We start from the raw sequence: 15,407 nt of genomic DNA, 5'->3' as shown, positions 1-15,407 counted from the left end.
TATTACTGCAAATGTTGACATACTTAACACCCACTTGATAATAAACAAAGAAAATAAAGGGGTTTACTCAAAAAATAACTGCTTAGACAGCTCACTATCATGAGGTCCTCAAAGAGAAGATCCATTAAAACATGACCCATAAGACACACGATTTTTTGCAGCAAGATACATCCTGTGGTGGGATAAAAAGGAAGTTGTAAACATGGTAAACTTTTGGTTAAAAGGTATTTTTTCCAGTCGTAGACTTTTAGCATTTTAAAGATTTTATTGTAAGTGAACTTCTAGAGTTTGTTTATATATATATATATATATATATATATATATATATATATATATATATACACATATATATAAAAACAGAACATAAGCCCTGTGAAGGACTGGCGTCCCCTCCAGGGTGTATTCCCGCCTTGCGCCCGATGATTCCAGGTAGGCTCTGGACCCCCTGCGACCCTAAATTGGATAAGCGGTTACAGATAATGGATGGATGGAAACAGAACATAAAACAGGCACACTGAAGTTGTATTAGCCACTAAATCTTCAAGCATTCTGTTATTCTATACTTGACATTCAGGACATTACAGAACATTTATATATATATTGTTTGAAATTATAAAAAAAGACACAGCCTTATTTAGTTCTTTTATTTTGTAAAATTGATCAATATATTAAAACAAAAATAAATTTTACAAAATACAAATGTTTCTCATAGGACATTGTCCACATGTGTTAAATTGCAGACAGCTCCAAATTTTGTCATCTCACTGACCCTGTGGACAGGTGGTGCGTGTGTGGCCTGGTTGATGGCAAATTCCACAAGTTCTTGTCCTTTTAGCAGCAGGGGCTTTGCTTGAGGAGGCCCCAGGTTTCTTACTACCTTTGAACTTATTGCCATTTCCTCCAGAGTTTCCAGTAGCAACTGAGAGATTGATAGGAAGAATAATTAGTAAATGCCAATCACTTATGTGCATTATGTCTAGCTTAATTCTCCTAAACTATTTTTCATGTGACATGTTAGAAGAAACATTTTTATTAACATCACATTGCATTTTGGTTATAGATATGCACACAGGAATAACACAAAATCAATTACCTGGAGCAACATTCTCATCCGCCCACTGAAAGAAATTGCATTGCTGATCGCGTGGTTTTCCACAGGTCCGGAAAATTCTGCCATGGTTTGGTCCTTCTTTCATGACAGTCCTTTGCACTGCAGGTTCATTACAATTACACATAGTCTCTCCTCCATCTCCTGCTGACCCTCTGCTGCCATGCCTTGGCTGAAGTGTATTTCCAAAGTCAACTGATGGCCTAGGAGGTTGAGAGCTATGGGCAACCGGTCCATGTTGGTCATTTGGCTGATCTGCCCAAAGAAAGAACTTGCAGTTTCCTGTATTGCACTTGTAGAACTGACGACCTTGGTTAGGACCCTCTTTTCGAACTGTGAGGAGAACAGCTTCCTGGCCACAGTTACACACTACAGCATTGTTCTGGACAGATGAAGGTGGCTGCAGAGACCAAGCCTGTGTGGAGTTTGTTGATGGGGGTCTGTTGCTGTCTCTGTTGTGTCTGGGATGTGCAGGTCTGTTCTCAGACCTTGAATGAAGTGTTTGATTGTTTCTTAAAGGATTACTTTGATGAGACATACTAGTGTTATTAAGTTGACTCCCAGAGTCTCCTCCTGCTCTGAGATACTTCAAATTCAGAACCTCTCTCAGGGTCTCATCACAACCACCAATGCATCCAACAAACTCTAGAGCCATTGCTGGAGGTAAACTTCCCCTCTTGAACTTGAACTTCAGCCTGGGAAAGTTTTTTAAAAATAAATAAATAAATAACCATTACATAGCAGTATTTTTTCCCATTGTTGACTCAATGTAAACACGAATGTTTCTTAGTAAAAGAGCTGACATTTTCATCTTGTTCTTACATGTGAACAGGATGTGGGTGACATGTTGGACAAATGCTGTCATCTCTGGTGACCTCCAGCACTGTATCTGGAAACCACACTGCAGCTTTACAGGCTGGGTAGCCCATGCATGACAGAAACTTCCTGAAAAGAGCGAGTGAAAGAGTGTGATATGAAGAAGAAGGGAGGGGGAAAAATAGTGAGGATAGAGAGAGAAAGAGGAACAAACCTCATGTAGTCTGCATAATTCCAACCTCGCTTAATTAAAAAAAAGAGGTAAATCATGAATAATATGATTACCCTGTGCCTTCCTTCCTCTTCTTTAAAACCATATCCCGATTGCACTGTGGACATTTCCTTACTGGTAGAGGCAGCTCTAATTCTTGTTCCACTTGCTCTGTATATTCTTGGGCCTGGCCCAAATAACTGGACAGGGCCTCATCTAGTCTGAGGACAGCATGGTAGGTTTCGTAATTATTTTCACATTAGCACAACTACAAGTTATGTAGTGCACTGGTAAAATAAGTACAGGGGCTCATTGCTACAGAAATAATTAAGAATTATATGAACTTACTTTTTTGCCTTTTTAACGGACTCTATGAAAACAGCCTTGTACTTTGCTACATGATGTCTGAGAACAGATGCCTTGTCTTTTCGTCCCTCTGACACAAGCTTCAGGTCTCCCTCCAATTCTGCCCTCAAGTCCGGTTTTGACATTTCATAGCCCATGGAATTGTACCCTAATCCCAAACAGTGAACAAAAGCAGTGCCAATAAATACAAAAGGAACCGTTTATCAACAACTTGAATTCATGTTTGACCTTATGCCTAGTAAATTACTGTCTGTACCCTCAACAAGACCCATTCCAAGCTCTCCAGGAAGGAACCGCTGATCTGCTGTTAGGCCCACATACATACGGCTTTTGATGGTCTCAATGTGCTCAGCATGCGTAGCATCAGTGCCTGCAAAATCATACAAAGTTAGTTTCACATTGTATACAAAAGCCAATTTTCCAATGACGCAACGCCAGGGCAGTTACCAAAACCTTTTCATGCTTTTCCACTGCAAAAATTGTTAGGAGAAGGCAAATTTTGTTCTGGCCTCATAACCCTGCTAGTCTGGAGCTAACAAACTTGAGAGTCAAGAAGCTGAAGTTTGTATCCTTAGAATCACCACATATATCTGTTGACTGGCTTTTATGCCATTTACACTTGCAGCAACAAGAGCAGAAATTATCATCAGTGGTCCATGGAACAAATTAAACCATCATTTGTAATCCATTCCTCACGAGAAATGTCATTTTCACACAATGTCTTCCCGTTTCTGTTTTAGAATTAGGGATCCACATTCAGACATGTACTCAAAGGACTCTAAAACCATTGGAAAAACATGATCATTCTTAAAATATATACTAGTTCATGGGAACCAACAATAGCGCCAGCACATTCTGGTGGAAAAGTATTAAAAGTGTCAAGAACTAGACATAACTTAAACCTACCAATGCCATGCTTCTCCATCAGAGAAATCAAGTCTGCCTCCGTCAGAAGTTGTGGTGGGCTAGTCTGTCCTTCCACCATCTCAATTGCTGTAGGCTGAAATGTTGTGTTGGGAGTATATAATGGAATAACCTATGTAACAGAAAAGCACATTTCTGCTTAATTAAGACCTGAGGTATAATATACTTCATTACATCCTGAATTTTAGTGTAGCAGAAGCACCTTATTATACCACTTGTCATATGGGTAAACGTCAAGATAGTTCCTGGCTATGATTGTGAGTCCACTTGCAGAAAATTTCTCCTGAGCAATTTCAATGTCTACAGTCATCTCTTGGCCCTCTGCATCTTTGGAGCAACAGGCCAGGAAGTGGCGAACAATGAACTCATACAACCGTCTCTCATTTCCCTGTACAGATTTAAATTATTAAAAACATTAAATCATCAGGGAGAATTTCAATAGCTCATCTTAAACAACTGGCAAGTGATATTTGGAAAAATTACCTGTAGATTATTGGTGTATTTAGTGGGGTGAATTGGAGGATGGGCCTGGTCTGATTTGTTCCCATTCCGAGGTGTAGGCCCACCACTCTCCAAAATGCCTTGTGCAAAAGGCCCCCATTGATTGTCCTGTGTCTGCTCCTCAACAAGTGGAGTCAAGTTCAGGTTTGTGGGAAAAATGTTGGTTTCTGTACGAGGATAACTGATAAACCTAGAAAAAAAACAACAACATAAATATTTTCCCACACTTGTTATGTTTCAATGCTGTTAAGTAATTTTGCAAACCTATAACAATATAATAAAATGCACACCCTTGAGTGTAGAGCTTTTCAGCAATTCTCATGGTCTCTTTTGCACTAATCTTCAATTTCCTTGAAGATAGTTTTTCAAGTTCCTGTGTAAGAAAGCAGGATTTTGTATATGTTAAAATCTTTTACTAGACATGAATTACCATTATCTATTCATTTGTAGTATTCTAAAATCAAGGAGGATAATACTGCAGATTTTCACATTAAACTTATATAAACATATCTGATATCCATAAACTCTTTAATATTTCATGTAAATATATATTTTTATGCTACTTGAATTACTTACCACAGTATCAAGGGGTAATGGCCTCCATTTGCTTTTTGGTTTACTTGTCACAGAAATCACTGTTGCCATTGGATCCTGAAAAACCATAAACAAACAGAATATATATTACTTTATATTAAAAATCCACAGCAATTTGAATGTCTGCAGACAATTCTGAGTAACAAGTAACTTTTAAACTGCAGCAAAACAAAAACCACATAACATTTATTTTAATATATTCACACACTAAACACACAAGATTTTCACAGATTAAAAAACGGATACTATAAACAAAACGTTGCTAACCTCCATACACATCTGGTAAAGAACAAGGCATGCAGTGTGGCTAAACAGGCGATGCCTTTTCCAGTTGAATTCTACTGATTCCTCCTCACTAGGGTCATGAACCACTAAAAAGACATATTTCATACACAATGAACAATCAACATAATGACATTCTGGCCTTATATATCATCTTTCAATGTATGTTTCATCTTTAAATAACAAATTCAATTAATAACCACATTATATTTTTTGATGTGTAATGCATGATTTCACACAAACTGATCAAGTCAGAACTGCGATTTGCAGTGGTGATAGGAAATATACTTCTAAAGAGTTAAAAATGACTGGACAGAAAGCCTATAAAATCTACTTCACAAGAAGTTATTAAAAGACAATGATGTAGACATTGTGACCGCATATGAGACGAGGGAGAATGTCAGAGAAGACATACCTTTAATTTTAAAGAAGGCCTCAGGGATAAAGGCCTGAATAGCTTTGAACCTCTCGACAACAAAACCAAGTGTAGGAAACTGACAGCTCCCATAGCTGATTAGCTGATTTGAAAGAGCATCTGGGAAGATCTTTTGTAACCGTAAAGTCTGGAACCTCGTAAATGCTGCACCTGGGAAGGACACAAGCACCTGAATATAGAACAAATTTAACAGAGGTCAGTTTTGTAATAGACGTCTTATGAAACACTTACCAATGCGTAGATCAAGCTCCTGTCTGACATCCACTGCATCACTGACATTGATGTCAGGTTCAACTAGAGACTCACAGGCTCTCCTAATGGAGTTTGGTGTAATCTCAGAGAACCGAGCACGGAACACTTGAATATTTGCCTTAACTAGAAGAAAACAAAATCTATGTCATCACAGCCCAAACAAGACAAAATTACAAGCAAAAATCCACAAGCCACAGAAAAAAAAAACAAATTCCAAAATTTAGATAAAATACAATTAAAAACTGAAAGCTTGTAAATCCAATTTGACCTGCATTTAAACAAAAACAATTACTTTAATCTTAACAGCTTTGAAACATTTCTTCATTTGTGATTATCAATAATGAAAGGAAAGTAGAAGTGAATCAATCACTGTGTTGGTGTGTCTAACATTTTGGACAATGCTGAAGGCAGCAAATTTATAATAAATCTGTTTTTACAAATTTCTCATAATATCCAAAATATTCTGGAATTTTAATTCACCTGCTTTGCAGACATCAATGATCTCATAGCCAATGTTTTCTCCTTCTCTGTCACAATCTGTCCAGATAACCAGAGCCTGGCACTGTCTTACTTCTTTCTCCAAGGTCCTCTGGGGAGTGAACAAAGTGTATCTGTCAATCATTTCTTAAAAGTGTACATTTAACATACACAATTGCCAAAAGTATTAGCTGGTTTGCTTTTGCATGGATATGAGTACGAGTGGCATTTTTATTCTTAATCCAAAGGGTTCAGGTCACAATTTACATGTATAACTGCTTTAACTTTTCTGGGAATGCTTTCAACAAGGTTTAGGAGTACATCATTCATTCATTATCTGTAACCGCTTATCCAATTCAGGGTCATGGTGGGATCCAGAGCCTAGCTGGAATCATTGGGCGCAAGGTGGGAATACACCATGGAGGGGGCGCCAGTCCTTCACAGGGCATCACACACACACACTTTTGAGTCGCCAATCCACCTATCAACGTGTGTTTTTGGACTGTGGGAGGAAACTGGAGCACCCGGAGGAAACCCACGCAGACACAGGGAGAACACACCAACTCCTCACAGACAGTCACCCGGAGCGGGAATCGAACCCACAACCTCAAGGCCCCTGGAGCTGTGTGACTACGACACTACCTGCTGCGCTACCGTGCCGCCCAGGTTTAGGAGTGTTTGCGGAAATTTATGACCATTTTTCGAGAAGTGCATTTGTGAGATCAGACAATAATGTTGGACAAGAAGGCCTGGCTTGCAGTTTCCACTCTAATCCATCCCAAAGTTGTTCCATCAGGACTCAGGCCAGTCGAGTTCTTCTACACCAAACTCGCTCTTCCACGTCTTTATGGACCTTGCTTTGTGCACTTGTGCAGTCAGGTAGGAACAGGAAGGGGCCATCCCCAAACTGTTCCCACACAATTGGCCAAGATCCCTTGGTATGCTGAAGCAATAAGAGTTCCTTTCAGTGGAAATAAGAGGTAGACTGGATTTGTTGCACAGGTGGCATCCCATCATGGTAAGACGCTGGAATTCACTGAGCTCCTGTGAGCGACCCATTCTTTCATAGATGTTTGTCGAAGCATGCCTAGTTGCTTGAATTTATACACCTTTGGCCATAGAAGTGAATGGAACACCTCAGTTCAATTATTTGAATTGGTGAGTGAATACTTTTGTAATATAGGGTATAAATAAAATTTGTTTTCATTTTCTATTAACTTTTAAATAGTACCTTAATTTGTACAGAGTTCTCAGGGCAATATTTTTCCACCTCTGCATCAAACAGCAGGACTGGATTACAGCTGTGCCTGTCAATTAGGGAAAAAAGCTGTTTATATTATTCTCATTTTGTATTGCATTGATTAGCCTGTGATTAATATACTATTTGAGGTTTTCTTTACCATTTTTGAAAAGGGGCTTTGAATTCAAGGCTTAAAAGATGCCCTGACACAGACGTCATGCAAACGGTAACATTCTGTTGGAAAAGAACAGAAAAAAACTTTAACCCTATTATTTGGTTTCATACTGCTCAATAATAAAATAAAATTTAAGAAACTTACTTGTCCAAAGAGATTATATTCATACTCATATACTTTGTTGTAGACTGAGCAGCCCTCTCTCTGTAATGATGAAACAATATTGTTAATATATCTTCTGTTTCCACAGGCAGGTACATTTAGGCAGTTTATCATCTCCACTAACACGAGCAAATTCAGACCAGTAGATTCTGCGATTTAAATCTTTTAAAAAACTGGGTCTTGGAATGTAATATAAAGTCATTTTTCTCTGAGGACTATTTCCTCAAGAAGATAAGTTTAAAAAAAAGGCAGAGAACGTGATCTTTTTTCCTAAAACCTGTTTGCTTGTATATTCCTTGAAATACTCTTTACATCCTGACAGCAGTCACTTCACTTGGACCCAACCTACCTACATCACCCTGCCCACATGCATCAACAATTATTATTATTATTGTTGTTGTTGTTAAGTTTTATGATCTATACTCACTCTCCTCGCTCTGCCGTTGGACATTATCTCTGCAATCCCTTTGGCCGCATCGTTTTTCTCAGCCACACAGAGCACCTTTTTAATCTGTGTTCTCCTGATCATACTGAGGGATATGTGTCTATAAAACGGACTCCGTGTTCTCAGAGTGAACAGTGCTCTGGTGATAATGTTCATACCTCTCCTGCACTCATGGTCTCCGTTAAGGTTAACGTTAGCTGAAATTAGCTAATACAGATAAGCTTTCAACTCCTGACAATTATGAAGATTTACATAATAAAACAGGACGGGCTGCTGTACAGTAAACCCGTGCGCGAAGAGTGAAGTAGTTTTTGTGGTGAAAACGTGCTGAAACAGCCTGCGTTAACGGTGGAATCCCCACTGTTTTAACTGTTTTAACTGTTGATAGGCGGACTACAAATCCAGAACTATTCCAAAATAGGCGCCGAGATAAACAGTCGTGAAAATGTCGCAACAGCGCATGAGGATCTTTTCAACGGCTGCATCCCAAGTTGTTCTTTGCTCACTTTGTAGTGCACTATTTAGATTATGAATTGACGCATTCCAGTCCCAAATAACATGCAATGTGTCAAATAAGATTACAGTTAATGTTAAAGCAAACATGACCACCAAACGTTTAGCACATTTTTAAACTGGAGTGCTGGTTTTAAAAAAAGTATTTCCAAGACAAAGTGCACTAGAATAAAGGGAGCAAGAAATCATTTGAGAGTCACCCCCCCCCCGCCAGGTAGTGACGTGGACCCGCGAACGTCATTTTTAGTGCTACGGATTTAATTTGCCCGATCTTAATCCCATCCTCAGATCGGAGCCCTCCGGAAAATGGTTTGTAGATCAGAGAAGATGTGCTCTCTGCGTTCAACGCTCATAAGTTTTAAATATGGCTGCTGACAGGAGAGGTGTGAAAGCTGAAGATGTATTAAACACTGCGAAGGCTCGGTAAATGTGTTGGATGGGATGTGCCACGCCGTCGGTCCGACGTTATAGAGGTGCAATGAAAATGCTTTCATGTTTCACCGCTGAAGATTATTGTTTCTATTTTAAGACGCTCTAATGAAGGCGTCGCTAGCCTCGAAGGCATCGATACAGCCTAAGCTTATCATTATCTGCTAACGTTTAGCAATAATCTAATCTGAATAATTCATGTCATGATTTTACTTGTACCACTTCATACAAATGGACCTGTACCTCTGCTGTAGTGTCTTCGTTGTAACTGGCACCCTCTGAGCTCCGCGGCTGTGAGACATTCCTTCTAATGTCTCTTCTAATTTTCCGAGAACATGATTGGCTCCCCAGATGTGGTGGCATTTACCAAAGATGATGACTTTGGAGATTCCTACACAGATCCATGTCTGCTCCCTGAGGAGTTCTCTGTGCCTTTGTTTCCCCATGCTGCAAACGCTAACCCATGGACAAAGACATCCTATGCAAAGTTCTCCAAGGATTTCATTCTCATCTCTGAGTTTTCGGAGCAGGTGGGTCCACAACCTTTGCTCACCATTCCCGATGACCCTAAAGTGTGCGGGACCTTTGACCTTAACTACTTTTCTCTGCGCATCATGTCCGTGGACTATCAGGCTTCTTTCGTTGGTCATCCTCCGGGCAGCAGCTACCCCAAGCTCAATTTTGTGGAGGACTCAAAAGTGGTCCTGGGAGATTCCAAGGAGGGAGCCTTTGCGTACGTGCACCACTTGACCCTCTATGACCTGGAGGCCCGAGGTTTTGTCCGGCCTTTCTGCATGGCCTACATCTCTGCAGACGAGAGGAAGATTATGCAGCAGTTCCAGCAGCTCTCATCCAGATTTTCCAAGGCCTCAGAATGCCTCAAATCAGGAAACCGAAAGCAGTTTGCGAACGAGTTGGAGAAGAAGCTGAAAGACTTGGAATACACCAGATCTGTGCTGCACAAAGAAACAGAGCTGCAGAAAATGAACACTGGCTGCTATTCCACACATGTTATCGAGAAGGCTAATGAACTAGCAAATGTGGAAAAATCCATCTATGAGCATAAAGATCTCCTGAGACAGATCACCTCATATCCTAACAAAAGATGCAGAGATATCGATCATGTGCAATTCGAGCCACCTGAAACGGATGCTATTCCTACTTCTAATCATTCCAGAAATGGGGATGCATGCATGGAACCAGATAATGCAAGTCAGCAGCCCTCTTACATCCCCCAGCTTATTAAAGCTAAATCTGCTAAGTGTTTTGATAAACGCTTGAAAACACTGGAAGAACTCTGTGATACAGCCTTTTTCCATCAGACCATGGACCAACTGAACACTATTGAAAAGGCATTCAGAGGAGATCTTTGCTCTATTTATACAAGCCAGATTGACCGGGCTCTCTTGAGTAAACAAAGAATTACTAATTTTCTTTTTGAAGAGGAACAAGACTGGGATGAAGAAGGAATCCCAAGGAATTTGTATGACTCAATCCATTGTACACACAATGCTCTGCCGTCCATATCAAATGAGCCAATGAGTCTTGATTCATACACAACTTGTGTGGACATGGGTAACAATAAGCTGGATATTGAGTCTGTGGAAGGACCTGCAGAGTCCAGTACTTCTGACATCACACAGGAAACCTCTGAAGATGCTGTTGACACTGAAACAAAAGGAAGCTTCAGTAGTGACAGGAGTATCGAGGCTTTTGGAAATGTTAGTCCAGGGAACCCTGATGGGTTTCTTAGGCGGAGCACCAATGAGGTTTGCACTGTTACATTATCTGGCGAACAAGAAGTTAACTCCAATGCTGCTGATAAGACATTGTCTTCAGATGAACACGAAGGAACTGCTGATGTGTTTGAACCTGGCAGTATGGTTCAGATGGACACAGCCTGCTGTATGAGGCAGGATGGTTTTATCTATGAGGAGCCTTTGCCTGAGCCTCTGCAGATATGTTATGAGGACACTGTGGTTAAGCAGGAGCCAATGTCTTTACTGCAGAGAGATCCTGCTCTGCAGTTGGATTACAATGCATCAGCAGCAGCAGTGGATGGTGGTTTGGGCCTCATGCTTCCTGAGCTGAACACTCCTGCTCTGTCTGAGGAGATATTCAAAATGACTGTGGATGATCTCTCTGATACGACCAGTTACATGAGCACCTCTACAAGCTCAGACAGAGCCGGATCACCCTTCACTTACGGCAGTCCTATTACATTAAAGCAGAAAAAGAAGGCTGGGCACAGCGCTCTGCGTTTCATCAGGCAATACCCCTTCGCCCAACAAGCCATATTCTGTCTCCTGAGCGGCCGAACACTTGTGGTTCTTGGGACTGAGGAGAGCACTGTAAGGAAGCTGGTCAACGCTTTGTCCATTTTTGTTCCCAACCTTGGAAAATATGGTGAAACAGTCCAACCTTGGCTTTCCTCCTCATTCCAACTGACTGACCTTCAGAGATGGAAGCTTCTCGGACTGCAAAGGTATGTTAATTTCAAATTTACAGCCATACCGCCACATCGGACACCAGATTTATGCTGCACTCAAAAAAAGCAACCGATGTTGCTTTAATTTTCATACAGAAGTCACAAAAGTGATTATAACAGCAAATAAGTCAAATTTAGAGTTCTATAGGTGTTAATAAAAAAAAATATATATATATATATTTACATAGCACGTAGCATACATTAATGAGCTATTTTAAAAAGGCAAATAAAAGCAGCATGGTATAAAACAAAAAAAGAAGAAATTAATAATTAATTGATTATTAATGTATAAAGGGATGCAGGGGGCACTGCAGGCAGTGTCATAAGCTGCATTCTAAATCCCAGGCTGCATTTCTTGGCCGCTTTGTCATAGAAGTCTGTTCCGATATGAAGCATACATCGTGTACAGCCGCGAACTTTGGAGTTATTTCTAAGATGCAACAGACATATCCTTTAAGTATTATCTTGCAGGAGAATATTAATAAGCAAATACAATCTATTTTAACTTGGTGTGAGGAGTCATGTTAGTGCTTTAAGGCAGATAAGACTTTCCAGTGACATCAAGATGCATCTTCCTTAGACCATCCCATTTGTGTGACCTAAGTTACTAAGAAGGCATCTTTATAGGACTGTCCTACCAAGGACACATTCTACCTTGGCCACAGCCTGGGCTTTGGAACGCAGCTACAGTCACAACTCCAGGGTTGTGGGTTCAATCCCTGTCTCAAGTTACTGTTGAAGAGGTTGGTGTGTTCTCCTAGTGTCTGTGTGGGTTTCCTCCAGGTGCTCTGGTTTTCACCCACAATCCAAAACACATGTTCGTAGGTGGAATGGCTTTGGGAAATTGTCCATGAGTGTTAATGTGTGGGTGACTGAGTGACTGTGAGATGCCTGTAATGGATTGGCACCCTGTTCAGGGTGTGTTTCTGCATTGAACCCAGTGATTCCAGGTGGGCTGCATACTCCCTGTGACCCTGATCAGGATGAAGAGGTTACATTATATGAATAAATGAAAGAACGGGTCATTAAAAGATACCAGAAACAAAACAAGGAGAAAGCTTAACTTGCTGTGATGCTTGTCACATGGAAGTCTACAGTTTGGGGGCTTGTGCACTAAAACCAATATTGCCACAACTTTTGTGTATTATTCTTTAAACACAATATGATAACGCACATTACAAACCAGTGTGAAACATTTAATTTGATGAGGACTGTGTCCATTTTTAATGGTTTTAAAAACAGAAAAAAGGATTTTAAATAACCATGTTGCAAAGTTTGGCCAGCAGTGGAGTTGTGTTGATTCATCTGTTTGTGAGTTAGAATTCCTTCTGAATTCTGTACATGTTTCTATTGTTTGACAGTGTTACACTGTCAAAGTGCAATTTGTAGAACATGATGTATTGTATAACATTTTCACTTCCTTGTTGTCCAGGGTGGCATCTCCCACTGGTTCCAGTGTGCTTCATTCCCTGAGCCGTTACAGCCGCTATATTGGGATTCTGGACTGTGACAACAAGACACTGCGCTGCCCTCCCTACAAAGGAACACTAATAAACCACATGGCAGACCACAGGACTCAGATCAAACGAGGCAGTACCTACTATCTCCATGTGCAAAGCATGTTGACCCAGCTCACAGCTAAGGCATTCCTTTACACATTCTGCCATCACGTCCACCTCCCTATCATAGCAGATGACCACGGCTCTGTGACGCTGCGCAGGACTAACTTCTTGCTGCAGCTCGGCTTCACTGAGGAGGAGAGTAAAATCATTCAGTTCCTCAGTGAGCTCATCAAGCAGCATTTCCTTCAGGGGCCTTTGAAAGGGGTCAGTCTGTCTCTTTTCAATTTCAATTACACCACCAGCTCTTTGTACAAAATCTGAATATGAATGTGCCCTTTATTGTTGATGTTTTCACTGGTTTCACATATGCCTTTTTGTCCCCTTCATCTCTGCTAAAATCAGGTTAACAACATCTATTGAATGTATTAAGTTCTGGTTACAATATCTTACCCCCACCATCATCCAATAAGCAGTCAGTTGATAGCCTGATATCACCAATGTGGTCTTGAATATTTCTTGGTTGTGTAGTTTAAAGCTGTTCCATGGGTTTTGCCAAAGTTCTAAAGGTAGGGTCTGTATTGTGGAAAACTCCTGAGTTGGTTCTTGTTTCTTATTAACCAAAACTGATTATCAGTTAGTGAAAACTGCACACAGTACATGTGGATATATTTATATACTTAAGTTGATGAACATAAATAACCTCTTATCCATTGGCGAATGTAAGTAGTTAATTCATATTGAAGAAGGAAGTAATGACCAATAAGTTCAATGACCAAACAACTGGAAAATCTTATGGCTGAAGTAACAGTTCAAAGAGTAACTTGGTGACAGCTGTTCCAACGGAGAGCAGAATCAAGCTACAATTAATTAATGATAAATCATGAATTTGTGAACCTTGCTGTTTTTTCATTTGAAATTCTGCTTGAAAAAATGTTAGGTAGGGTTTAATTATATCTGTAGTCAGTATGCAGCAGTATTTGCATTGTGTTCTGCTTAACAATTTTAATACAAACATAATGAAGCTCTGTAATTTTAGAACTTGTAAAGACAAGGATGTAACTAGATCAGTAAATCATTTACTAGACCTCAACAAAGCCATCATGTATCTAAAAAATAGCATTCTGAGCCTGTAAAATAATCTGCAGAATAATGATTAAGGCTGACAAACCATTGATTTCCCTCTCTTAGCTATTCCAATATATTCTTTATAAGTACTATAAGCATTTGTAAAGAATTCAAGACTACTTGTCTGAACAGGAATATGCAATAGACCACTGGGGTACTAGGCAAACAAGAGCCGAGTGACCAAATGCCATCTGTGTTTTTTAAACCCTATTATGTATTAAAGTAAAAGAATGTACTGCATGGAAAACTGTCACAGTGGAGATCTGTTACATGACATTCTGCATGTTTGAAGAATACAAAGACGAACTACGTGGTGGCATTCCTAGCCACATCCATTTGTGTCTCACGCGTGGGTATCATTTAGCCTGATATAATCTGTCGTCTCAGCGTTGTGTGCAAATGTCAGCATGAGTAATCGTTGTTGGAGTGACGCTTTATAACACTGGTCAAGAATCAAAATCTAAATGAGGAGTAACAAAGTCTTGGTGGATACAGAAAACATCTATATGTTCACATTACTGTTGCAGTCCAACACAGATTTACTGATGGCTGCCACCACTTTCAGTCCCATTTAAAATGTATTAATTTCTATCAGTAACCCAGCCTGTGAATAATTGTCCATAACAGATATTATATGCAGTCGAATGTGAACAAGCCATACCATACCGTGCACATTGTGTCTTCTTAGATGCTGTTTTGCTAAACAACTTTTCTTTTATCTGAATCAAGGTTGGAAGTTGTTGTTCAATAGAGAACATTGTTTAGAAAGTGTTGTGATCTTTGTGTGGGGTGTGGTGAGATGTAATCTTTATTGAAAGTGATTTGTGGATGTATAAGTGAATTTTGGGAGTTATCGAAGTGCACTGAGTTCTTGCCCATTCTGTTCCCTTTGAGTTTTATTAAAATAAATCTCATTTAAATATTTGAAGACCCAATTTTGTAGTATAATTTAAACTTCTTGGAGATCTAGTGCCTTGAAGAATGTAGATGAAACACTAATTCTTTCAACTTAATCATGGCCTTTTGTAACATCTATATATTTGAGCTATGGATAAGGAATGTGACAATTTTAATCATTATTGTAATAGGTGTCACATTACTATTACATGGTTTACTGGGATGATCAACTGCGTGTTTCTTTACAAAGAGCATAATTATACCTGGTTTAAATGGACTTTGTGTCAAGTATGAGAAGTAGATTATAAAAATGTCATTCAAGTTGTTAGTATTTTTTCAGTTCAACGGATGCTTTTGTGTATTGTGTGTGTGTGTGTGTATATATATAAATATATATACACACA

At 39.7% G+C, this 15,407-nt stretch overlaps 2 protein-coding genes across 2 annotated transcripts; one reads left to right on the top strand and one right to left on the bottom strand.

Moving 5' to 3' along the window:
- Nucleotides 1–680: 680 nt before the first annotated feature.
- On the bottom strand, nucleotides 681–8,410 carry top3a (DNA topoisomerase III alpha). The gene is made up of 19 exons (XM_066674484.1): nucleotides 7,972–8,410; nucleotides 7,527–7,586; nucleotides 7,368–7,441; nucleotides 7,199–7,274; nucleotides 5,971–6,079; nucleotides 5,470–5,613; nucleotides 5,218–5,388; nucleotides 4,788–4,891; nucleotides 4,503–4,577; nucleotides 4,217–4,299; nucleotides 3,909–4,116; nucleotides 3,628–3,813; nucleotides 3,408–3,537; nucleotides 2,758–2,871; nucleotides 2,484–2,649; nucleotides 2,210–2,356; nucleotides 1,931–2,053; nucleotides 1,094–1,803; nucleotides 681–919 (listed from the first exon to the last, which is right to left on the bottom strand). The coding sequence occupies exons 1-19, from the start codon at nucleotides 8,143–8,145 to the stop codon at nucleotides 762–764; spliced, it is 3,012 nt and encodes a 1,003-aa protein (XP_066530581.1). The 5' UTR covers nucleotides 8,146–8,410; the 3' UTR covers nucleotides 681–761.
- Nucleotides 8,411–8,810: 400 nt separating this feature from the next.
- On the top strand, nucleotides 8,811–15,340 carry smcr8a (Smith-Magenis syndrome chromosome region, candidate 8a). Its single transcript, XM_066675102.1, has 2 exons — nucleotides 8,811–11,416; nucleotides 12,852–15,340. Exons 1-2 carry the CDS (start codon nucleotides 9,267–9,269, stop codon nucleotides 13,300–13,302), a joined length of 2,601 nt encoding a protein of 866 aa, XP_066531199.1. The 5' UTR covers nucleotides 8,811–9,266; the 3' UTR covers nucleotides 13,303–15,340.
- Nucleotides 15,341–15,407: the final 67 nt, after the last annotated feature.

This window comes from Hoplias malabaricus, chromosome 6 (assembly GCF_029633855.1).
Source record: "Hoplias malabaricus isolate fHopMal1 chromosome 6, fHopMal1.hap1, whole genome shotgun sequence".
Classification (NCBI taxonomy): Eukaryota; Metazoa; Chordata; class Actinopteri; order Characiformes; family Erythrinidae; genus Hoplias; species Hoplias malabaricus.
Note: the sequence above shows the minus strand (reverse complement) of the source record. Positions and strands in the feature narration are given on the sequence as shown.